Source organism: Cannabis sativa, chromosome 2 (assembly GCF_029168945.1).
Source record: "Cannabis sativa cultivar Pink pepper isolate KNU-18-1 chromosome 2, ASM2916894v1, whole genome shotgun sequence".
NCBI classification, from domain to species: Eukaryota; Viridiplantae; Streptophyta; class Magnoliopsida; order Rosales; family Cannabaceae; genus Cannabis; species Cannabis sativa.
This window is the reverse complement of record NC_083602.1, coordinates 29,029,391-29,056,601: the sequence shown is the minus strand read 5'-3', so window position 1 is coordinate 29,056,601 and position 27,211 is coordinate 29,029,391. Positions and strand designations below refer to the sequence as shown.

Here is a 27,211-nt window from a genome sequence, read left to right as displayed (position 1 = left end):
GTCTATGTGCTTTGTGCGAGAGTGTTGAACAGGGTTCTTAGAAATGTTTATAGCACTAGTGTTATCACAAAAGATGGTTAACGTTATTTTGAACAAACTAGTTTTTTCTCTCTGCTAGGTCGAGCAGCTCTCTGCTGAAGCCATGGCAAAAACTCGGTCGAAGAGAGGGGGGAAACTGAAATCAGCTGCTAAGAAGTCGAAGAACCAGGGAAAGCGTGATATCCAAATGGAGAGGCAATCTCAAATCAATCTTCCTGATGAGATTGAACCGCTCGAGCTAACTGAAAGTGAGGATGAACCAGATGAAATCGCCCAGGGGAGAAGGTGTTCGAGCTTGAATCAGGCGGACCTTTTTCCAGAACCTCTGTCTCCTCGAAGCTCACTCAGAGAAATCCAACGGCAGGAGGATGTACAACGTGACTTCGTGAGCTTTCTCAGAGCTACGGAGCAATGCAACAGTAACCTAGCCAAAGGTATGAACTCTACTCCTCCTATTCTGAGATCTGCAACTGTTGTGAGGAATTTAGAAAACTCTTTTAAAAATTCACAGCAAGATAGGATGGTGAAGATTGAATTAGAGGATATAGAAGATGAGGTTAATTACTGGAAACCTTCATTGGTGTGTTATGTTCTTGGAGCAAATCCACCTTTACATGTATTAGAAGGCTTTGCAAAAAGTAAATGGAATGACAATGTGGATAAAGTAAAATTGCTAGCCTATGGAGTGTTCTTGATTAGATTTCATTCGGTTGGACAAAGAGATGAAGTTTTGAATGGGGGTTATATTTTCTTCAATCGAAAACCGGTCATTATGAAACCATGGGACCCGAATGCTAGTATTAAGAAAGAAGATGTGAAAATGGTGCCAATTTGGATACAATTAGAGGACTTAGACCTCAAATATTGGGGGGAGAAGTCTTTGTTCAAAATAGTTGGGCAATTGGGGAAACCTATTATGGTGGATGCGATTACAAGGGAACGAGAAAGGCTTATGTTTCCAAGGGTGTTGATAGAGGTTAGTATTGAGCAAGAACTTCCAGGCTTGATTGAATTTGTGAATGAGTATGGAAGCACCACTACTGTTCCTGTACAGTATGAATGGAAGCCAACCTTATGTCAACAATGCCATGGCATGGGACATGTGACAGCCGAATGTAAGAAGACGATTCAGCCTAAGAAAGAATGGATAGTGAAGAAGGATAACAGGGGAGTCAACAAAAAAATTATACTCGATGAGGAGGGCTTTCAACCGGTCTCTGGAGGGAAGAAAAGCAGAGTACAAGAAGCACCTGCTGAAACCGAATTGCAGAACACTTTTAGTGTGCTAATAGCAGCAGGTGGTGAGAAACAGGACTTCCAAGAAGTGGAAATTGGGGCAAAACAGAATAATACAAGAGAGGGGGGAGATCCCTCTCTTGGAAATGGATAAGTTTCTTTGCTGGAATGTCCGAGGGGCCAACAACACTCAAAAGCAAAGAACTATCAAGCAATTCATTCAAAATCAGGGTGTTGGTTTTGTGGGGCTCCTTGAGACAAGGATCAAGGTTCACAAATTGGGGACCTTGTATCTTAATGTGTTTGATGGATGGTGTTTTTCAACAAATATTGCGTGGCATCGTGGAGGAAGAATTGTCATTGCTTGGAATCCGGTAAGATATATTGTAGATATTATTAAATGTACAAGTCAATTAATGCATTTAAAAATTTCTACAATGGATCATACCTTTAGTAGTTTTGCTACTATCATATATGCTTTCAATGATAAAAATGGGAGAGAGATGCTCTGGAAAGACTTGACTGCGTTAGCAACCAATGATAATTGGTTTTTAATGGGGGACTTTAATGATATTCTTTCTAAGGAGGAGAGAATAGGCCTTAAAGTCAAGTATTATCCAGACATAGCTTTTGCAAATTGTGTTGAACAGTGTCATTTGGAAGATGTGAAGTCAACTGGGAACTTTTTTACATGGTCGAATAAACAACAGGGGCAAGATAGAATTTGGTCTAAAATTGATAGAGTCATGGCTAATCAAGCATGGCTAGATCAATACCGAACAGCAGAGGTAAATTTCTTGAATGAAGGGACCTTTGATCACTCTCCTTGTGTATTGTCCTTGTATCCAAAGAGAGATGAGGGGAGGAAGCCGTTTAGATACTTCAAGATGTGGAGTAGTTACCCGAGCTTCAGGAGCAAAGTGTATGAAATGTGGAATAAGCAGATATATGGGACTAAGATGTACCAGGTGGTCTCCAAACTTAAATCTCTTAAACCGATCCTAAAAGAGATTAACAAAGCTGGTTTTTCTGATATACATTCGGCTGTCCAGAGAGCTAAGGATGAACTTGAAAGTGTGCAGCAACAATTACAGCATGATCCTCTTGATGTTGGGATGATTGATAGAGAAATAACTGCTAGAGCTAAGCTAGTTCAAGTGCAGCAGGACTACTCAGCCTTTTTACAGCAGAAGGCCAAGGTTACTTGGGTACAAAATGGTGATCTAAATACTGCAATTTTTCATGCAAGTATTAAGCAAAGGGCTCGACACAATCAGATATTCTCCATAGAAAGCAAGAATGGCACCAGAATCACTGATCCAAATTTGATCTCTGCAGCTTTTGTTGATTACTATAAGGAGTTGTTGGGAACAAGTTTGGCTAACAGAAGACCAGTGCTAAAGAGGCTTGTCAGCAGAGGTGTGGTTGTATCTAAACAACAAGCTGAGAACCTGATGATGCAATTCACTAAAGATGAGGTTAAAACTGCACTTTTTGACATTCCTGGGAACAAAGCTCCAGGACCGGATGGTTACTCGAGTTTCTTTTTCCAAGATTGCTGGGAGATAGTGGGAGATGACATATTTCAAGCTGTGACATCTTTCCTCGAATCAGGTAACATCCTTAAAGAGATTAATTCTACAATCTTGACATTAGTGCCTAAAATGAAATGTCCTAATACAGTTAAAGATTTTAGACCAATAGCTTGTTGCAATGTGATTTACAAGATTGCAACAAAGCTGTTGTGCTCTAGAATCAAGCTCATCCTCCCAAATCTAGTCTCCTTGAATCAAGGAGGCTTCATCAAAGGGAGATTCATAGGGCATAATATAATGATTTGTCAGGATTTGCTGAGACACTATGGGAGAAAGAATAATAAGCCTTCTTGTATTATAAAGCTAGATCTGCAGAAGGCTTACGACACTATAGAATGGGATTTCATTGAGGAAATGTTGCAGGGTCTCTTATTCCCACCTAAGTTCATTAAACTGGTCATGAATTGTGTGAGAACTCCTCGGTTTTCTCTAATGTTTAATGGTACTTTGCATGGTTATTTTGAGTCGAAAAGAGGTCTTAGACAGGGCGATCCAATGTCTCCTCTGTTATTTGTGCTGGGAATGGAATATCTTTCTCGAATAATGAGGAGGATAGGAGACAAAGAAGACTTCCACTATCATGACAGATGTGCAGATATATCACTAAACCATCTCGCATTTGCAGATGATGTGTTACTATTCTGCAATGGGGATGCCAAAAGTGTTCACTATTTACTTCAGGGCCTTAAACTTTTCTCTGTGACATCTGGCTTGATTCCAAATGCTACAAAAACGGCCATGTACACAAGTAATATGCCTGATGATCAAGTAAGGAGAATTATGACTATCTCTGGCTTCCAGCATCAATCCTTGCCCTTCACTTACTTGGGAGTCCCAATTGGTGCTAAAAGAATATCAGGGAAAGATTGTGAGATCCTGGCTGAGAAAATGACAGCAAGAATCAAACTGTGGAGTTCTAGAAATCTTTCTTTTGCAGGGAGAGTGGTTCTCATTAACTCTGTTTTGATGGCCATTCACTCTTATTGGTGTCAAGTTCTGATTTTGCCTAAAAAAGTTGTGTCCAATATTGAAGCAATATGCAGGAACTTCTTATGGAATGCCAAAGCTGTGTATTATGGGCCAGGTGCAATAGCTTGGGACTTCATATGCCAACCGAAAGCTGCTGGGGGTATAGGTTTCAAGAATATTGGTATGTGGAATAGAGCGGCCATGGGGAAATATATCTGGGCGATTGCTAACAAAGAAGATAGCTTGTGGATGAGATGGATCAACAGTGTTTACATTCATGATGGTGATTGGTGGGCCTATGAAACACCAAGCCAAACCAGCTGGTATTGGAGGTGTCTAGTGAGGCTCAAGGATCAGTTCAAAGAAAAAAATCAGTCCATTGCACTACAACAATACAGTATCTCGGCTGGGTACAAGATGTTGGTACAAACCCCACCAAAAATTCAATGGACAAGGCAAGTTTGGAGTCGGTTTAATGCTCCAAAACATTGTTTCATTCTCTGGCTTGCTATGCACCAAAGACTAAAGACTAGAGACCGATTATGCAAAATGAAGATCACCACCGATTCAAGTTGCTTGTTGTGTTGTAATGGAGATGAAAATTCAGAGCACCTTTTCTTTGATTGTTTGAGAACTAAGGAATGTTTGCAGGAAATCAAAAGGTGGCTGGATTGGAGAACAATACACACAAGTCTTCCCAACCTCATTAAATGGCTTGGAAGATCAAAAGAGTCAAAGTTCAAGCTGCAAGTTTACACAGCAGCTGTAGCCGGCCTGGTTTACAGCATTTGGCGGCTGAGAAATACGGTTCTATGGACCAAAGAGGAACAACTAATCCCAGCTTTACTCAAGGAATTAAAAGCCAACTTGAAGCTTAGAATTGAGATGTTTTGGCCAAAAAAAGTTTCAAAGAGAGATACACAATGGTTTCAAAGTTTGTAAATATATTAACATTGTATAGTTGTTTTTATTTAGGCCCTCCTTTGGGTGCTATTTGGGTGTAATCAATTGTTTTTGAGCTAATACAATTTCTGATTCATCATAAAAAAAAAAAAAAAAAGATGGTTAACGTTTTCAAATCAAACCCATAATCAGCCATCATTTGTTTCATCCATAACAATTGGGTACAACAACTACCCGCCGCAATGTACTCAGCCTCAGCTGTGGACAGAGAGATTGAGTTTTGCTTCTTGCTATGCCATGAAACCAGATTGTTTCCAAGATAGAAACATCCACCACTAGTACTTTTTCTATCATCTGCATTACCTGCCCAATCAGCATCACTAAAGCAAACAAGGTTAGAATTAGTGTCTTTTGAAAACCAAATCCCAAAATCAATAGTGCTATTTACATAGCGAATGATTCTTTTCACAGCAGAAAGATGGGATTCCATGGGATTTGCCTGATATCGTGCACAAACACCAACACTATAACAAATGTCAGGACGACTAGCAGTAAGATAAAGCAAACTACCTATCATACTTCGATACAAAGTTTGATCTACCCTTACTCCTTGTTCATCTTTGCTTAATTTCAAAGTTGTGCTCATGGGAGTGTTGGTATGTTTGGCTTTCTCAAGACCAAACTTTTTCACCAAATTCTTTGCATACTTGCTTTGAGTGACAAAAGTTCCCTCATCTGATTGCTTCACTTGAAGACCGAGAAAATAAGTGAGTTCACCTACCATACTCATTTCGAACTCCTTTTGCATTTGGGAAACAAAAACATGCACTTCAGAGTTAGAGGTAGAGCCAAACACAATATCATCAACATATATTTGAGCAACAATCACATCAGAATTAATGTTTTTGATGAAAAGTGTTTTATCAACATTTCCTCTCTTGTAATCATGAGAAAGCAAGAATTCAGTTAGACGCTCATACCAAGCACGTGGTGCTTGTTTTAGACCATACAACGCCTTGTCTAACTTATAAACATGATCAGGAAAATGAGGATCCTCAAACCCTTTAGGTTGTTCCACATACACCTCTTCTTTTAACAGCCCATTCAAAAAAGTGGATTTGACATCCATTTGATACAATTTAATACCAAGAATGCAAGCTATGGAAAGAAGTAACCTGATCGATTCCAGTCTAGCTACTGGAGCAAATGTTTCATCAAAATCAACACCCTCAACTTGAGTGTATCCTTGGGCAACCAACCTTGCCTTGTTTCGAATGATAGTGCCAAACTCATCACTCTTATTTTTGAAGATCCACTTGGTTCCAATGATGTTCACAAACGGTGGTCTTGGAATCATTTTCCAGACTTTGTTTCGAACAAACTGATGAAGCTCATCCTGCATAGCTAAAAACCAATCTTCATCCATTAGTGCTTCTTTTACAGATTTAGGTTCTAAAGAAGAAATAAAACATAAAAATTGAATTATATTGGCATATTTTCTTCTTGTAACCATGCTCTCATCCAAGTTTCCGAGGATGAGATCTGAAGGATGATTCTTTTTAACCCTGGAGGATGGTTCCCTCTGTATTGGATCAGTGATTGAATTTAAAGGATACTCGGATTCTTTAGTTGTTGGTTTTTCTGTAGCAACAGATTCCTGCACAGTAGCCTCGACGATTGCTTCTGAAGCTTCGTCAGGTTCCTTTTCCTCAGCAGCAGGCTTTTCAAGTAAATCTTCAATCTGTTCTTCTGTGGAAAACTCAGAAAAATCTTTTAGATCATCAACAACAACATTAGCAGATTCCATAACAGTTTGGGTTCTCATGTTATACACACGATATGCCCTACTATTTGTGGAATATCCTAAGAAAACACCTTCATCACTTTTAGCATCAAATTTACCAATGTAATCACGATCTCGTAAAATATAACACACACATCCAAACACATGAAAGTGACTTACATTTGGTTTCTTACCTTTCCAGATTTCATAAGGTGTTTTGTGAGTACCTGGACGTAAGAATACTCTGTTGATGGTATAGCAAGCAGTGTTAATAGCTTCGGCCCAGAGACGCTTTGTGAGCTTCTTGCTATTCAACATTACTCTAGCCATTTCTGTTAGAGTACGATTCTTTCTTTCAACCACTCCATTTTGTTGAGGAGTTTTAGGAGCAGAAAATTCATGAGAAATACCGTTAGCTTTACAAAATTCATCATATATGGTATTTTCAAATTCCTTACCATGATCACTCCTAATCCTAACAATTTTACCAATGTTACAATCTTTTTCAACTCGTAATTTCAAACACAAAGATTGGAAAGCTTCAAAAGTATCAGATTTTTCTCTCAAAAAATCCACCCATGAAAATCGAGAAAAATCATCAACACAAACAAAAATATACCTCTTACCATTTAAGCTTTCTACCTGGATTGGACCCATTAAGTCCATGTGCAAGAGTTCGAGAACTCTAGAAGTATTCACATCCGGGACACTCTTGTGAGAAATTTTCAGTTGCTTACCTGACTGGCATGGTCCACATTTTCCCAATGACTCTTTACCTAATTTAGGTAATCCTCGAACAATCCCTGAAACAGACAATTTTTTCAGATTTTTAAAATGGATGTGACCAAGTTTTTCATGCCATAGGTCAGTAACATTTTCAATGACAGAATGACAAGTGGCATACGTAGTGAGAGTATAACAATTATCACTAGATCGCAACCCTTGTAACACAATTTCATCAAGAATATTATATACATAGCAATGATTGCTATCAAAGCTCACAGTATAACCCTGATCACAAATCTGACTAATGCTAAGTAGATTAGCTTTTAGTCCTTCAACCAACATGACATTCTTTAGTTTAGGAAGCCCTTCGAACTTGAGAGTTCCCATTCCTATGACTTTACCAGTAAGACCGTTACCAAATGTAACTTCTCCACAGTGCATTGGTCTTATGTTCACAAAAATTCTTTTTCACCTGTCATGTGTCTAGAACAACCACTATCAAAATACCACATGTTAGAAGCAGCAGTTTTAAAACAAGTAGAACCTACCAAGCATTTGTTTTTGACAACCCATTTTTGTTTTTGTAAAACATGTTTATTTCCAATGTAATTAGATTTAAACATGTTATGCATGGTTATGCATTTAGGTCGAATGTGACCTTTTACTCCACAAAAATGGCAAATAGGAATGAAACATCTTCCAGTCCCTTTGAAATTGTCAAACTTATCGTGCTGCTTCTTTTCTGTAACAGTAGAGTGCTTTGCTGTAGAGACAGAAACCTGCCAGGTAGAAACAGTTCTTCCAGAAACAAAACTATTAGTGGTATTAGAAACAGGTTGATCTGGAACATAACCCAGCCCAGCATGATTGATTTGGCCAGATTTTTGAATTTTTTCAAAGATGGTGGAACCTGGATTTAGCATTTTAACCTTCTTTTTAATGTTATCAATTTCCTTGGTTAAAGAAATAATTTTTGACTCTTTTAAAGACAATTCAGATTCACAACATTTAAGTTTATCTTCCAACTCATTAATGTTGTTACACAAAATTTTATTATCTTTAACCAGGGAGCGATTTTCAGCACAAGTTTCCAACCACTTACCAAACATTACCTTGTAGGATTCAACCATGGAATCCTCATCAATTTCTGACTCATCTGATTCGGATCTGGATTCTTCCTTGTTGTCATTGATCAGGATATTGTTCAAGCAAATGCTCTTTCCTTTTTCCTGCAAATTTCTTGACAAAACACTTGTTAGGACAACCTTTTCTTTTTCATCCTCACTACTCTCAGAATCATCACTCCAAGTAACATTTAATCCCTTTTTATTTTTCTTTAAGGTATTAGCACATTCGGATTGAGTGTGACCAAAACCTTCACATTCTCTGCATTTAATACCTTTTTTATTGTTAGATGAAAAAGGTTTAGAGGGAATATTACCAGAAATGTTACCTTTTGGGTTCTTTGAAAAGATCTTTTTATTTCCAGCAGATTTCATGAATTTTTGGAATTTTTTTTGCCAATAGAACCATTTCATCATCATTTTCATCATCAGAAACAGTATTTTCAGAAGCATTAAAGGCAATACCTTTACTTTTCTCATTCGAGAGACTTTGCTTACTCTTTTTCTTGATTTGTTGATTCAACTCAAAGGTTCTTAAAGATCCCATGAGTTCCTCAACCTTCATTTTGCCAAAATCTTTTGCCTCTTCCATTGCAAGCAACTTTGTATCAAACCTGTCAGGAAGAACTCGAACAATTTTTCGAACCAAGACAGATTCATCTAGTTTTTCTCCCAAGGCAAAAAACTCATTAGAAATATCAGATAATCTTTCATAAAAATCATTTAAAGTTTCAGTATCTGACATTCTCAATTCATCAAATCTAGTTTGCAGCATGGTAAATCGTGATCTCTTTACATCAGCAGTACCTTCAAATTGAATTTGAAGGATTTCCCATGCTTCCTTTGCAGATTCACAAGATGAGATTAATTTAATAAAGCCTTCACCAACACCATTAAAAATAGCATGTAAAGCCTTATTATTATAACCAGACAGTTTTTCATCTTCAGTGGTCCAACTGAGTTCAGATTTTACCTGAGTATTACCTTTTTCATCATTTTCAGTAGGTTGAGACCAACCTGTAAGAATAGCTCTCCATGCCTTCTCATCTTGCGATTTGACGAATGCTCTCATCCTGACCTTCCAATAAGGATAATTCGACTCATTCAATAGAGGAGGTCTAGAGATAGAACTTCCTTCTGCAAACAAAGACATCTCACACAAAACAAGTTAAACGAAATAACCTCAAGATCTCACTAAGAATTTAGTGACTTGCTCTGATACCAATTGAAATTCTGTATTTTAATATTCCCAGTTTGATTATTTAATTAAATGATTAATTAAATGCGGAATAATAAAGCTGATGCGAAAACGGTTTCTGTAGTTACGAATGCGGCTACGTAACTCCAGAGAAACCCAGAAAAACAAACAGTGCATAAAAGTAAAAACACACAAGATTTTTGTACGTGGTTTCAACAATCCTTTCATATTGTTACTAGTCCACGGGGCCACGCCCAGAGATAAGATTCATTAGATCGGTATCAAAAATACAAAGTAATTGACTTATGCATAAATAGACTCCCTCTTATTGTATGCCACAAGCTTGATGTATTCCACCTACTAACCGAATCTTGATAAAACTTCAAGAGCTCGAACTCCCTTCGATCACCTTGAAGAGTGCTTGAATCCTCCCGATTCAAGGCTTAAAGGCTATCTCCCAAAAGCCTATACAACCATCTCCCGAAGGTTGTGTGCTTGTATCCTCCCGATGCAAGACTTCAAAAGCAATCTCCCGAAAGCTTGTAAATACCCTTCTCCCGAAGGTGCACTGATGTTCTTCTTCGTTGTAGACTTGAATACAGACTCAAGACAATACAAACAACAAATAAACAGAGTAAGAGTAGAACAACTCTTCTCTACAAAACAAAGACACTCTTTTCTTATGATATGAAAGTGAATAAAAGAGTTAACAAAACAAAGACACTATTTCCTTAAGATATGAATACAATTCTAAGTGTGTGAAAGAGATACAAAACCTAGCAGCTATAAGATGTATTTATAATGAATATACATCTCATAGACAGCTTACATTCGGTCTGAACAAGACCTCAACCCACTAGAAACTTCCCTAAAATAATTCTTCAATCAGTCCAGGAATTTCCGTTTCTGTACCTACAGAATCGTGGGCAGTAACTACAACTTTCCTTTTATAGAAAAGGAAAGTTTAGCTCTGGTTTTCTCCTCAAGAAACCTGATCTTAGAAAATGGGAAACTCAACACAAGATCAGAATAACAGCTGGTTAGCAAAAAATCAATGTGTAATCAAAACTTACCATATTTACCTCAATTTCCATAAATAGGAAAGCTAGTCAACTTTCCTTCCAAGTTTAGATATACACAAATAGGGAAACCATATCAATATATGCCAGCCGAAATATACAAAGAATAATAAATATTTTTGTCAATTAAATATGCCAAAAATGAAATTAACAATCTCCCCCTTTGGCACTTTGATTGACAAAACATTTTATTATGAGAAAACCTGCATCAAGTGTTAGAAACCAAAGCAAATAGCTTTTTAAAGATACAAGAGTATAGAAAATACTCCCCCTGCATGAAAGCTCTCTAACACATAAAACAAAGAACTTTTTTTGGACGGAAAAGCTTACAAACCGAAGAACACAACTTTTTAAACGGAAAAGTGTTAAACTACAAACAAGCTGTTGGAAATTATTTTACCAGGATCTTAGATCTACTCACAAGTATGTTTATTAACACCCTAAATATGAACTTTCTAAAACGATGAAATAAACACATATAAAGTTTAGGAAACCTTACATTGGGTGCAGCGGAATATAATGACTCCTTCCGTTCAGATATCTAGCCCTTGATTCCTTTCTGTAGCAGAGCATTATCAATATCTGAACCTGGATCTCTTTCTCTGAATCTTTGATGCTGAATCTCCTTTGCTGATGATATTTCTTCACGATCTTCCTCACTATGATTGAGGTATCACTTGCTGTGTGTGGGCACTACTCATACACTAAGGATTTCGAAATTCAAGAGGGAAGAGAAAGAAGAAGTGGCAGCTAAAGATAGGGAGAGAGAAAGGCTCAGGTTTTTCTCTGAAGGAAAAATAGAAAATTTAAGTGTGAAATTTTAGTGTAATTTTCCTGAAGCCTTCACTATCTATTTATAGCATTCCACTAGGGTTAGGTTTGAATTATTTGGCATTAAAATAATGAAAATATCAGTTTAAATTTCCTACAAAAGTGGCAGGCCCTATACTAGTGGATTTGGGCCTCACTTTTTGGAATTTTGCAGTTTTACCTTTTCTGCATCTGATTTTCTCAAAAACGCCAATTTTCTAATTCAACCATTTAAATGCCAATTCTAACTATTTAATAACTATAAATAATTATTAAATAATATTGTCATTTATCATATTTATTAATTGAACCATACAAAGTATCATAATTAACAAATATGCCCCTATAAACTCTTTCTTTACAATTTCGCCCTTACTTAGTGAAAAATTCACAAATAGACATAGTCTAATTTGAGAATTATAATTGATTAATCAAAACCAATTACATGAGTCTTACAAGCAATATTATCTCAACTAGTGGGGGGACCATGGGTCTATATAACCGAGCTTCCAATAAGTAGATCAAGAATTTAGCACTAAAATTCACTAACTTATTAATTCTTCGTTGAATCCACGCATAGAACTTAGAATTGCACTCTCAGTATATAGAATGCTCTATATGTTCCACCATATAGACACATCATTAGTTATCCATTGTTATAATCCTAATGTGATCAATGATCCTCTATATGAATGATCTACACTGTAAAGGGATTAAATTACCGTTACACCCTACAATGTATTTATTCCTTAAAACACTTGACCCCGTATAAATGATATTTCAGCTTATGTGAAATGAGTACTCCACCATTTATGTTCGTTTGGTCAAGCTCGAAGGAGATCATCCTTTGCTTACTATTCGCCAGATAGAAGCTATAGATTCCATGTTTATGATAGCGCTCCCACTCAATTGCACTACCGTGTTCCCAAAATGTACGTATCACCCTGACCTAAAAGTAGGCTTAACTAACAAATCAAAGAACATGAATAGCCTTTCAAGATTGAGCCTAATCATAACAGGATTAAGAACATTTGATCTAGGATCAACTTGGCGATATTGACTTGAATAGATTTTACGGTAAGTTTAATAAATCTAAGTCAAAGTTCAATATCGGTCCCTTCCGATGCATACTCCATGCATCCAACCTGAGCTTTACTTTAACCAATGCTCTGGAAAGAACATAGCACTTCTCCAAATGCAAGTAAACTCTGTTGTAGATTATCATATCAGTAAAACCCTATGTCTGATAAATCTAGGAAACTTTATTCACATAGTCATGTTTACTTTCCAATGTATTGACGGCACAATAAACAGGATCAAGTATGTGAAAAGGGTTTCAGATGAATTTATACATTATGTACATATAATCATGAAATAAATCATGTGAACCATGCAACATTAAATGTTATTTCTGATCAATATTAATAAGTAAATCTGATTATATTGAAATGAGTTTTATTTAGGGCATAAAACCCAACAAACTCCCACTTGCACTAATATAAAACAAAAAGTGTGTTTCAAATAATCTTAACACCTTGATATACAAATCAAGTGTAGTAGTAGTAAACTCCTCGTAACAGGATCTGAAAGGTTGAATTAACCACAACCTTTTCTCCACCATTACGCTTCCTTAATCACAAAATTATTGATAATGTGAAATTCCTCTCTATATGTCTACTCTCTTGGGATACTGGATTCTATATCTTTGGCAACTACTTTTGGTTAATCAGGAAATTAACACTAGTAGTTTAAGGCAATTTGGAATGGTGCCAAAGATGTATAGAACTTTCCTTAGACTGAATAAGTACCTTTCCTGGAGCTTTAACATTCAGTCTCTCTCTGCTAGACCTAGAGACTTCAGATAGGTTTTTACACTTCTCCAAAATCACTATTCCACCCCAAGAGTAACCACCATCTTATCAGAAAGATTTACTAGCACAAAGGCAAATTTCGAAATCTGACATGGTGTAGTCTAAGAGTTTTAAACACACTCTTATAGACTAACATATAGTTCCTCTTCTTAATCTTAGGATTTACTTGATTGTCTTCCAATGTTCTTCTCCTGGATTAATCTGATACCTACTCATTACTCCCACTCAACAGCAGGTGTCTGGTCTAAGGCATACAAAAGCATATCTAAGACCTCTCACTGTTGAAATAAGAAATTCTTTCATGGCTTTATCTTTTCTGGAATAGTTAAGACTTTTCCTTAGATAAATAAAATCTATACCTAAGAAGTTGTGAAGCTTCTATAGATTTCCATTAGAAAGAAAATGCTTCAGCATCTTACTAAAGTAAGTTGCTTGCATTAGAGTAAGTAATTACCAAGTATACCACAAGCCATAGGTTTAGATAAACTCAAACCTATAATACTAGGAACAGGAAGTTTGTTAAGTCCATAGAATAGACTTATTAACTAAAATTTCCTTTTATGTCCTTGTAATAGAAAACTTTAGGTTATTCCATGTGAATGGATTAAACCATAGTTCTATTGGCTTTCTTCTTAGTTTCTTATCTTGACAATCCATTACTTGTTTAAACTCACAATGGATTTTAATCACTAGTGTCTCCCAAGTCATAAGAAGGTGAGTTCCTAGAAACTCTCCCACTACGACAAGGTACCGTGAATTATGTCGAAGAAAAATAAATGGTATTAACCTCTTTGGTTGTAACAAGACAACAGAGGCAGTGGGATTATCATATGTTAAATAAGATGATAGAACACTTTTGGAATCAAGAATTAAATATCTCCTTTATTTGCTACTTGTTTTTCAGACTTAGTCATTTTCTTAGAAAAGTAGTATTTGTTTGAACAAACACTTTCTTATCTATTGACAATGGGATGGTCCACCCCTAATCACTTAGAATAGCTAACAAACCATGGTTAACAGTTCTAGCTTTTCTTAAGATTTTGATTAGGTCATCCATGAATCTAGTAATGATTTACATTAAGTATACAACCATTACATCATTCTGAAATTGTATTACCATAGAAGGAATTAGGCAACGACTAGTAACTAATCATCAATATGCAACTCGAAATTTCTGGGGAGGTAAGTTTGGATATAATTCAAAAATCAAATTAATGATCTTTGAACTGCATATCTACTAACTATTTCTCCACCCCTATCAGTTCGCAAGATCTTTAACCACTTACCTTAATGGTTTTAACCATTGCTAGAAATTAATGAAATTTTTCAAACATTTCAAATTTCTTGCTAAAAGGTATAATCTAGACTTATCGTTTGAAGAATACAACGAAAAACTCATATCCACCCCTGAATGTACATCCATCTGCGAATGAGATGAACTACTTTCAGTGGATATAGGCATATTAACTCTTTGCAGAGATTGATCTTGTCAAATCCACTATGAACAAGATACAAATGCCATAGATTAAAAAAAATGTGGTAGTGTCTTTTGATGACATAGGTTTAGTTACATCAAAGAGTTCTTAGAATAGTGCAAGTGGATCCCGGTCACGAATACCTAACTCATATTCCATACAATTTGAATCCATTAATAAAAGATGGATATTAAACACTTGAGAAAGTGTAACTGTATTGTATCTGGAATTAGAAATATAAGAAAATTTCTGTTTGGATTCTAAAATTAAAGTCAAAGACTTAAATTCAACCAAATATAATGAGTAATTCTTTCTTGGACCACCACTACTAATACAAACTCTAAGTCAGATTTGCCCATACAAGTAGGAGATTTCTAAGATTGAGGATTTATATCAATTGGGAATAGAATTTCGGGATTATAATCATATGCGTCATTTAATTTCTTAAGAGAAAATATAGAATGACATGAAATGATTTATAGACCATTCATCCAATGATATGTTATAAAGCTAATTCGAAATGAATAAGCTAAGAGGAATTAGGATAATTTCGTTTAAAATAAGAATCCAACGATGCTTCGATTAGCGAAAGACAAAGTAATCTTATTTATGTAATCTTCTTGTTTCATATTGTAAAAATACTAGTCTAAGGTGTCATCAATTGATGAACAGTTAGATGTCGCATATACAATACTTATCTTTCGAGATCTTACACTATTATGTATGTCTAATGGTGAAAATCCACTAGGGATTTATCTCATTAGATAAACAAACATGTTGGACCAACAATGAAGATTCGAAATTAAACTACAACTTAATAACAGAAAATAACATGGTTCAATATAAATTCATACACAATTCAGAAATTATAAACATATAGCAAGTAGGAATGACTAGTGAAAATACTAAAGCATACAATCCTAAATAATTTCCAAGGTTTTCAACAAACTCGATACAAAGGTCCCTAAGGTAGGCGAGAGTCAAAGCATCATTTATTGAATAGAGTTGTCAGCTCATCTAAAATAGAAACCATTCTAGCAACCTTTTATTCGATCAAAATAAGAATCCAACGTTGTCCCGGTAGGCGAGAGTCAAGGTTATTCTCATTTCATGAGCCTCTACCATTGTTTCATGTTTCATAAGTTTATCTCTAAGTAGTCACCGTAGGGGAGAGTCTAATAGAGACGAAAACTTACAAAACACTTATCAAATGAAATCTTACGGTGTTAAATGCGTTCAACGAATAACCATCCATAGGGGGACGAAGTCTAGCGTCTCGAGGTTATATTGAAAACATTTAACTTTTGTAAGACCAACAATGGAGATCGAATATCTTAATAATAATCAAGCTCATTATTTAAAGTGAGTTGTATTTTCTTTGATTCTCTTTATTTAATTTATTTATTTTAAATATATATTTATTTAAAATTTCCAATTTAGAATGAAAAATTCTAAATATAAATTTTAATTTAATATTTATAAATTTTACTTAGATGGATATGAAAATAAAATGAATTATTTCCATCTTAGTAATAATTTCCAATAAATATTTAGAAAAATATTCAATTTAAGTTGTTACAAAATTAATTTAAATTAATTTACAACTCAAATTTAATTTTCTATAAATATATATTGCATTTCGAAAAATTAAAGTATATAAGAATACAATTTTCGAAAAATACATATTAAAATAAAAAATTAATCCTGGAAAAATTATTCTAATTTAATGTTGGCCCAAAATTAATTAATAAAATTAATTTACAACAAAAAATATAATTTTCCTATTTAATTAAATATATAAGAAAAATTTCAAATATTTAAGTATGATGATGAAAATCAACTTAAATATTAATTTTTTATTTAATTAAATACACTAGAAAAATACTTCAAGCAAAAATATCATCTATCTAGATTTTTCTTTGACTAATTAATTCAATTTCTAATAATATACTTTAATTTAATTTATATTAAATTAATCAATAAATGAAAAAATCATTGATTTAAGTTGATCCAAGAATTAATTAAAATAAATAATTAATTTACAACTTAATCTATTTTTCAAGATAAAATTCGAAATTCTAGCATTTAAGAAATGCAATTTCGAAAATTGATTAATAAAATAAAAAAAATATTTTGAAAATTATTTAAATTTAGTTGAAAAAATAAATTTCAACTAAAAATAATTTTCTATTTAATTAAATGTCATGAAAAAAGAAATATTTAAGTATGATGATAAAAATCAACTTAGATATTTAATTTTCAAATTAATTAAATGTATTAAATTCAAGAAATAAATAATTAAGTGTAGAGAAGGCTTAATTATTAATCTCTAGTTTAATACTAGGAAAAATATACTTAAAATAAATTGTACCAAAATTAATTAAATAATTAATTTCACAATTTATAATATTTTCCTATTTAATATTAGAAATAATAAGTAGTCTAGAAATAACTATCTAGAAAATATCTTATTTGACTAAGTATCTTTTCCACAAAATTTGAAAAAATATCTAATTTAAGTTTTATTAGAAAAAATCTAGAACTTAAATATTTTTCAAATTTAAATTTAATTAAATATCAAAAATTAAGTTGTAACCACTTAATTTGAAAATATTCCATTTTAAGTTAATATTCGAAAAGATATTAACTTAAAAAATATCTAAAGAATCTTAATAACCAATGCCTAAAATTCCTCAACTTAATTTTGAAATTTTGAATTCAAAAGATATTCAGATTTAAGTTGGTTAGTTGAAGATAACTAAATATCAACTTAAATAGGAATATTTAATGAAAAATTTAAATTAAGTTCCAGAAAGAATCTAGATGGTTATAATTCTATATTTAATTAAATACAAGAAAATACATATAGTTTAGCTTAGAATATAAAATTCTTTAAACTATGATTTTCTAAATTAATTTCAAAATAAATGAAATTAATTATGTTGCTAATCAATTTTAATTAGGTTAAACCAGTGTAATTAACCTAGTACAGTCATTCAAATCAGGCAAATGGGCCTTCACAATTGGGGTGGTTTGTGTGAGGGAGTGCTGGGTTCAGTATGTCGTACCCACTTCTATGGCTCCCAACTCTCACACAAGGCCCAAAAGAGAGGAATTTAACCTTAATAAGAACAACTGTTATTAATTGAATAGGCCCAAAAACTAAATGGGCCTAAATAAATTCTATCAATAACTATGATAATTTATTTTAGCAACATTAACCTATATGCATCTATAATAAAATTAAACACATAGGCTCACACAGGCACACTTTGGATGGGTCCTATCATGTTGCTAGGTCATACACAGATGAAAGAAGATTGTAAATATACCTGTTACAAATTATTATCTTGACCAAGGGAGCCATCAGATCATTAGATCTGGCAAAAGGTAACCATGGCTATTTGCAATCAAGTAATAATAGGTTTTAAAAACTTACACATAAGCTAAAACACATACTCCTGCAACAAGGTTAGCTGGATAGTTGGATGTGGGATTTATTTAATTTTAAATTAAATAATTAATTTCGAAATAATTAATTAAATAAATAAAATATTTATTTTTCGAAAATTTAAAAAAATAAAAAAAATTCGAAAATTTAAAAAATTTAAATTTAAAATTAAACCTACAATTTTTGAAAAATTAGGTTTCAACCAACCTAAATTTCATTTCAAAAAATTTGCTAACTACTTTTAAAAATTAAATGTTATTTTAAAAATAAAAATTAAATAAAAATTAGAAAAGATAAATGAAATATCTTTTCAGATTTTAAATTTAATTTAAATAAATAAAATAACAAAATTTAAAAGTTAGCATAATATCTTATATCTATTTAAAATTACATGATTATAAATATCTTATTTTAAATTTAAATAAGGTCAAAATATCTAAAAAGATTTGATTTAAAAAAAAAAATCTTAAAAGATAAGATATAATTAAAAATATCTTAAAAGATTTTATAAATATCTTATAAAATCTGACCTTAAATTAAAAAAAAAAAAAAAAGATATAATCAAATTTAAAAATAAGATAGATTTTTAAGCAAGAAGATAGATACTAATTCTATTCAAATTCAAATTACACTAATATCTTGAATTAAATTTAAAAAATATTAAATTAATTCAAAATGATAATTAGAATTGAATTAGGAATAGTAATAGTATAAATACAAAACTATACAAAAAATTGGAAGTTAATTCCATGAAAAAGCATGAAAAATCGAAGAAAAATAAAAAAATTCGAAACTGTACGGCAGATTTGCGATCGCAGGAAAAAATCAGCACAGCCCCGATTTTTCCAAATCTTCAAAAAATCATAACTAATTCAAATAAAATCCAAATTAAGTTCTGTAAAAGGCTAACTTGCTTAATTTTTTCCATACTATCCAATAAAAATAATTCCAGAGATAAAATCGCAATTATTTTTCACGAAAATTTCACAAACATCAATCAATCATCAAATAACACTCAATACAACATGATACCATCCAAAGAACATACAAACAATCGTTTTAAAGTCCAAATTTCTTGCAAGTAAATCAATTACCATGGCTCTGATACCAGTTGTTGGAAATTATTTTACCAGGATCTTAGATCTACTCACAAGTATGTTTATTAACACCCTAAATATGAACTTTCTAAAACGATGAAATAAACACATATAAAGTTTAGGAAACCTTACATTGGGTGCAGCGGAATATAATGACTCCTTCCGTTCAGATATCTAGCCCTTGATTCCTTTCTGTAGCAGAGCATTATCAATATCTGAACCTGGATCTCTTTCTCTGAATCTTTGATGCTGAATCTCCTTTGCTGATGATCTTTCTTCACGATCTTCCTCACTATGATTGAGGTATCACTTGCTGTGTGTGGGCACTACTCATACACTAAGGATTTCGAAATTCAAGAGGGAAGAGAAAGAAGAAGTGGCAGCTAAAGATAGGGAGAGAGAAAGGCTCAGGTTTTTCTCTGAAGGAAAAATAGAAAATTTAAGTGTGAAATTTTAGTGTAATTTTCCTGAAGCCTTCACTATCTATTTATAGCATTCCACTAGGGTTAGGTTTGAATTATTTGGCATTAAAATAATGAAAATATCAGTTTAAATTTCCTACAAAAGTGGCAGGCCCTATACTAGTGGATTTGGGCCTCACTTTTTGCAATTTTGCAGTTTTACCTTTTCTGCATCTGATTTTCTCAAAAACGCCAATTTTCTAATTCAACCATTTAAATGCCAATTCTAACTATTTAATAACTATAAATAATTATTAAATAATATTGTCATTTATCATATTTATTAATTGAACCATACAAAGTATCATAATTAACAAATATGCCCCTATAAACTCTTTCTTTACAATTTCGCCCTTACTTAGTGAAAAATTCACAAATAGACATAGTCTAATTTGAGAATTATAATTGATTAATCAAAACCAATTACATGAGTCTTACAAGCAATATTATCTCAACTAGTGGGGGGACCATGGGTCTATATAACCGAGCTTCCAATAAGTAGATCAAGAATTTAGCACTAAAATTCACTAACTTATTAATTCTTCGTTGAATCCACGCATAGAACTTAGAATTGCACTCTCAGTATATAGAATGCTCTATATGTTCCACCATATAGACACATCATTAGTTATCCATTGTTATAATCCTAATGTGATCAATGATCCTCTATATGAATGATCTACACTGTAAAGGGATTAAATTACCGTTACACCCTACAATGTATTTATTCCTTAAAACACTTGACCCCGTATAAATGATATTTCAGCTTATGTGAAATGAGTACTCCACCATTTATTTTCGTTTGGTCAAGCTCGAAGGAGATCATCCTTTGCTTACTATTCGCCAGATAGAAGCTATAGATTCCATGTTTATGATAGCGCTCCCACTCAATTGCACTACCGTGTTCCCAAAATGTACGTATCACCCTGACCTAAAAGTAGGCTTAACTAACAAATCAAAGAACATGAATAGCCTTTCAAGATTGAGCCTAATCATAACAGGATTAAGAACATTTGATCTAGGATCAACTTGGCGATATTGACTTGAATAGATTTTACGGTAAGTTTAATAAATCTAAGTCAAAGTTCAATATCGGTCCCTTCCGATGCATACTCCATGCATCCAACCTGAGCTTTACTTTAACCAATGCTCTGCAAAGAACATAGCACTTCTCCAAATGCAAGTAAACTCTGTTGTAGATTATCATATCAGTAAAACCCTATGTCTGATAAATCTAGGAAACTTTATTCACATAGTCATGTTTACTTTCCAATGTATAGCCGGCACAATAAACAGGATCAAGTATGTGAAAAGGGTTTCAGATGAATTTATACATTATGTACATATAATCATGAAATAAATCATGTGAACCATGCAACATTAAATGTTATTTCTGATCTATATTAATAAGTAAATCTGATTATATTGAAATGAGTTTTATTTAGGGCATAAAACCCAACACAAGCAACTCCCCCTAAAACCAAGGGTCCAGAGTTGTAACAAAGAGTTTAATGAATCCAAAAAAATAATACTACTCTCCCTTTTTGTCTATCAAGGAGCCAAAGATAACCAAAACAAACATGGACAAAGTCATAAGTTCAAATAAACATTAATAAAAAGCAAAAGATAGAAGATTGAACCACTTATTCATCATCATTGGGTCGGAAGTATTTCATGATGCTGTCCATCTTCCTAAGAAGTAGGGCCTGACTAGTCTCCATTCTTCCCAAACGCAAATTGAATTCTGCCATTTCTGTAGAAGCAGAAGTTGAAGCAGATGCAGCAGCAGGATCATTTGTAAGACCAGGGGAAGCAGACCGAGCCTTTCTTTGAGCAGCTTTTCCTTGAGGAGGCTTCTCAGGAATTTTGAAAGTGGGTCCAACAGCAGGCATCTCTATTGATTCATTCTCAAGAATCAATTCCTCTTGATCAGATAAAATTTTATAGATTAAGTGAGGAAAAATGAGATTGAGCCTAGGTTTCTTACCCTTTCGAAGTGAAACAATTTGCTCCCAAATCATGTCAGCCAAATCAATTTTAGCACCAATTGAAACTTTATACAAAAAGAAAGCAAGTTCATTTGAAACATTTACCGGATTGGAGCAAGGAAACCAATTGGATAGGGCAAACCTCATGAGAGCAGCATGTTGATAGGTGAGTTGAGACATATGCATGGTGTCGGAGAGTTCAATTTCATTATCACCAGAGAGATAACCGAACACCTTTACTAAGATCAATCAATGATATTGACTTTGAAAGATACAATGGTAAGATTATAATATCTTTACTAAGATCAATATCCGTCACAGTCCAATGTATACTCCATCATCCGATACTAGCATACTTTGTCAATGTCCTGGAAAGAACATAACACTTATCCATGGTGTAAATAAACTTTATCGTTGACTATCACATTAGTGTAAATCCAGTACACTAATGAATCATGGGACATAAAATTTTGAAGCATGTAATCACAATTATCTTCCACTGTATTGACATCACTGTAATTGTGAATAACTATATGTTCTAGATTTAACAAAAATTGTATATTAAACAATAAACATGAATAATACATGTAAACATAAATGACTTCTAATTTTTAATTAATAACAAATAAGATTACACTGAAATAGGTTTTATTTAGGGCATAAAATCCCAACACGTGCACCATTCAAAGAACAAGCTTCCTGCAGATATAGCAGTACCTATGCCCACCCTTTCCCAACATTTTTTAATCACTTGATAGGTGACTAAAACATGTAGAATTGATTCATCTTCTTCTCGGCAAAGAGGTCAAGAAGGGCTAACCAAAACATGCTTGGTTCGTAACTGAACCATTGTAGAAAGAAAAGTTGTACAGGCATGACAAAACATGTTCTGAATCTTAGAAGGCAGTTTTAAACTCCATAAAATGGGCCAGAAATTTGAATCAACATCTCCACACCATTGTCCTTTTAATCTCTAGTGTAAGGTATAGGCACTCTTGACTGAGTAAATGCCTGCATTTTCCTTTGACCAAATATAATGATTCCATGCTGAAACCAACAGCAATGGTATACTTTTAATTAGCTTCCAACCTCTTTCAATAAAGAGATCGTGTAGCAGATCGTCATCTCGACCGAGCTCCTTTTATTTCATTAAATTGTAGACCCGAGTATTAACAAGGCCAAGATGATATGATACAGCCTGTGCGTTCTCCACATCAGGAAGCCACGACTCCCCAAGAACTAGGATGTTACAGCCATCACCAGAAAACCAGCAGACACCTTTCCGCACTAAGCTTTGGGTTTCTAAAATACTTCTCCAAATGAAACTAGGATTAGATCCGATTTGAGCATTCAAAAAGTTACCATTTAGGTAATATTGAGCCTTAAACACTCTCGAAGATAAGGAATTTGCTCTTGTTAAGAGCCTCCAACCTTGCTTGCCTAAAAGAGATATGTTAAAACCCATTCCACCTCCTCTTTTGTGCTTACATAGTCTTTTCCAAGCCAACCAATGAATCCCTTCACGATCACCTTTAGAGGATTACCACCGAAACTTTATTATCAGTTGCTCAATGTCTCTACTAATCTCTAAAGGTAACAAAAAATGTTCATTCCGTAACTAGGAAGAGCTTGTACCAGAGATTTAATGAGAACTTCTTTACCACCTTTTGAGAGGAATTTTCCTTCCCAAGTCTTCAATCGATTCCTGACTTTTTTCCAAAGATATTCTAGCACTACAGACTTGTTTCGAGTCATAGTGCTTGGAAGACCCAGATAAAAGCTCCCCTCCTCAGCAGCAGCCATTTCAAGAATGTAACAAATATGATTTTACAAAATAGCATCAGTATTAGTGCTAAAGAAGATCGACAATTTTACAAAATCAACTTTTTGATTTGAATCCATTTCAAACTTCCTCAATAATTCTTGAATTCGTGGAGTTTCTTGAGTTGTGGCTTTGCAATAGAGATAACTATCATCTGTGAAGAGCATGTGAGAAACTCTTAGAGCTTCATTAGCTACCTCACACGCATGAATCCACCTATTATGCTCATACTTTTGAAGTAAGACTGAAAGACCCTCCACATAAATAATTATTAAGTATGGCGACAGCGGATCACCTTGTCTAATTCCCCGGGTTGGAAAAATTGGCCCCACCTCATGGTTACCATGAACGAGTTTATACTTGGTTGTAGAAACACAAACCATAATCAGGTGGATCCAATGCTCAGAGAAACCCATCTTGCACAACATAGCTTCCAAAAAGGACATTCAAATAATGTAGTACTTCGAAGGAAACCATCACGTTATCAGAGATTAGACGTCCCAAAGTGAAGGCACTTTGTGAGTCTAAAATGATCAAATCCATGAAGGGCTTCATTCTATTTATTATTACCTTAGTCACCACTTTGTATAAGACATTACAAGGAGAAATTGGTCTCGAATCCTTCATATATTGTGGGTTTTTCTTCTTTGGAATTAGGACCACATTTGCATCCCCACACCCATTCCCAAAGGAACCGGGCTCAAAAAAAAATGTTGCAACAGCCACACCACATCCTTTTTGACAATGGTCCAACACTTTTGGTAAAATGTCGGGGTCATACCGTCTGGCCCTAGGCTTTTATCAAGATGCATTTGGAAGACTGCTTTCTTGACTTCCTCCTCTAAAACAGGTCTCAAAAACTCCATGTTTGCCAAATAAGGGATTACACTTGTTATACTATCAATAACTTCTTGACAGGTGGTGTTTGAGGCAACAAAAATAGAGGAAAAATAGTTACCCATAACAGAGGATAAACCATTATCCCAATCCACCCAATTCTCATGATCATCCTTAAGCTTGGATATTTGATTATGGCATTTTACGTTTACTTGCACATAAATGGAAGTACTTATTGTTTTTATCTCCTCCTTTGAGCCAAAATTATCTGGCTCTTTGCTTCCAAAATGTTTTCCTTTGATCTAAAATCTCAAATAAATGTTTTTTTCACATCAGCATACAGTTGATTAGAGTCATTGCCACGTTTACCTTTGAGAAACTTCAACTGGTCCTTACATTTTTTAATTCTACTTTTGAAATTTCCAATAATCTCCTTCCCCCATTGCAAAAGAGTTGAGGCACATAATTTCAATGAATTTGAGATTCCCATATTGTTGTTGGTTTCCCAACAGTCCTTGACTATTTGAAAACACATTGGTTCTTTTAACCAAGCGTTCTCAAAGCAAAAACGATGACAGGGATAAAGTTTTAGTCAGCCATTGGTTCCAAGAAGTTTTGAGGTTCAATAGTTTTGCTCCCAGGAAGATTGCAGGCCAAGAGTTCGTGATTAATGCCCTGCCCAGACAAATTTCCACCCATGTATCAGTACTCCGACTCCTTTCCCAAGTGAAGGGATTCCCTAATAGTTCCATATCCTCTAAACTACATTCTGAAAGACATTCTTGGAAACCATCAAAAAGTCATCTCGGGTAAGGATGACCTCCTATTTATCATCTTGACTCAACACATTGTTAATATCACCTATTACACACCGTGGGAGAGACGACTCACGAGCAAGAAGCTTCAAGAGATTCCAAGTTTGGGACCTACGGCTTCGATTGGGTTCTCTATAGAGGCCCGTAAGTCTCCAATTAACACCATCTCCCATAACTACTCTCATGTCAATATTATTGTGAGAAAAGCCCAACAACGTACCATCATTTTCCTTCTTCCATAACATTGTAAGACCCCCTCTATGTCCTTTGACCTTGACCACAGAGATACCCTCAAAGCCCAACAAATGACCCACCCATTCCACTCTATTTTTACCACACTTGGTCTTACATAAAATGACAAAATTGGGTTTTTTTTTTATGAGAAATAACCTAATTAAAGAATTGAACAATCCGTTGGTTCCCAAGTCCCCAACAATTCTAGCACAAGATATTCATAATGCTTGGCAGGCCTGAGAAACAGAACCCGTCCCATATAAGTTTGTTAGATTAATGCCCACTTTAGATACCGTAATGACATCATCATCTCCCTCAATGATGTTCTTACCACTAAGCCCAACACTCCCAGGCCCAAACTGTCCATAGTCCCCGTTCATAGGCTGCTCTTCCATAAGCCCAACATCATACCCTTCCACTTGAGTTCTTCTCCTTTTGACTTTAGAGATAATTAAAGCAAAATTTCCTTTAGTAATCATAACATTTCCTTTTAAAGCATTTACTACACCATCTATTGATTGTGTTGTAATAGCTTGATTAGAATAAACATGAATTATTGTATTATTGTCCAAAAAAGTCAACTGAAATCGTGGCCAATTCTTGTGATAGCTCCTCGCCATTAATCTGTAATCTTCCACTAGTCAACCCAGCCTCAGAACCTGAACCACCATTTGTGGTTGCCGGAAGCCAAGGGCCCCCAATAGTGTGCTGTCATATTTGTGGTGCTGCTTTTAAAGAGAGATCATAGTGTTTCTGAATTAATTATGGTGGTGTATCAAACAAACACTCACAAAAACGTTCCGAGTGGCCTAAGACACCACATATAAAGCAAAAATATTGGCAAGTCCTCATACTTAAACTGAACCAAACATGTTTGCCCATTCTTTTTCTCCAATTGCATCTTTCTTTTCAAAAGTTTTTCAATATTAATAGGGGTGAATACCGGAAGATAGTCTTGCCAAACACCAGTGAAGTTGTTAGGATCAGATTTAACAAACTTTCCCACATAATTGACCACATTACAAATCGTGCTCTCGGACATAAATCCTGAGGACATATCGTGGAGTTGAATCCAGATATTGAGTTTATTCAGAACCACTTGATGCGAGTTTATTCCTAGTTTCACACGCTCAAAGATTAAAGGGACACGATCAAAGGTCCATAGACTCCCTTCAATAACTCTTTCAATGTCGATTTCACGATAGAATTGGAAGAGAAAATGATTTGGATTCAATTCTTTAGCATACGTACCTCTCTCAGGTTGCCAAAACGATGCCATTTTATGTTGCATGGCCTGAAAGTCTATGCTTCTTTTAGTGAGAAACGACCAACTAAACACTATCGATCATCTATATTTTTCCTTCTCCATCATCGATGAGTAATCTTCTATCATTCTCATCCATAAAGTCATTTTTTGCATAATGCATATCCATATTTTGATCAGAAACATTCACAAACGTCATGTGACAAATAACTAGAGGCAAACAAATAGAACAAAGACAAAACTTATTCAAACTATGTTAAAACACAAGACGTATATGCATGTAATTTATTTTATTTTACTTCAAAAACTCAAAATAAAAAAATAAAAGAGGAGTTCTGACCAAATTTTTTATTTTTATTTTTTTGCAATTGTTATATCTTTTTAGAAGTTACAATTTTTCTTAAAATAATGAAAACAGAAATTAGGACTGAGCA

The 27,211-nt window shown here is 34.2% G+C and overlaps 1 protein-coding gene across 1 annotated transcript; it reads right to left on the bottom strand.

Annotated features, from left to right (window-relative positions):
* Nucleotides 1-2,719: 2,719 nt before the first annotated feature.
* On the bottom strand, nucleotides 2,720-5,871 carry LOC133034914 (uncharacterized mitochondrial protein AtMg00810-like). Its single transcript, XM_061110427.1, has one exon. It carries the CDS (start codon nucleotides 5,869-5,871, stop codon nucleotides 4,879-4,881), a length of 993 nt encoding a protein of 330 aa, XP_060966410.1. The 3' UTR covers nucleotides 2,720-4,878.
* Nucleotides 5,872-27,211: the final 21,340 nt, after the last annotated feature.

What these genes read in the sequence shown, in the direction of transcription:
- LOC133034914 (XM_061110427.1), bottom strand. Translation starts at nt 5,871, where the DNA reads ATGGATGTCAAATCCACTTTTTTGAATGGGCTGTTAAAAGAAGAGGTG.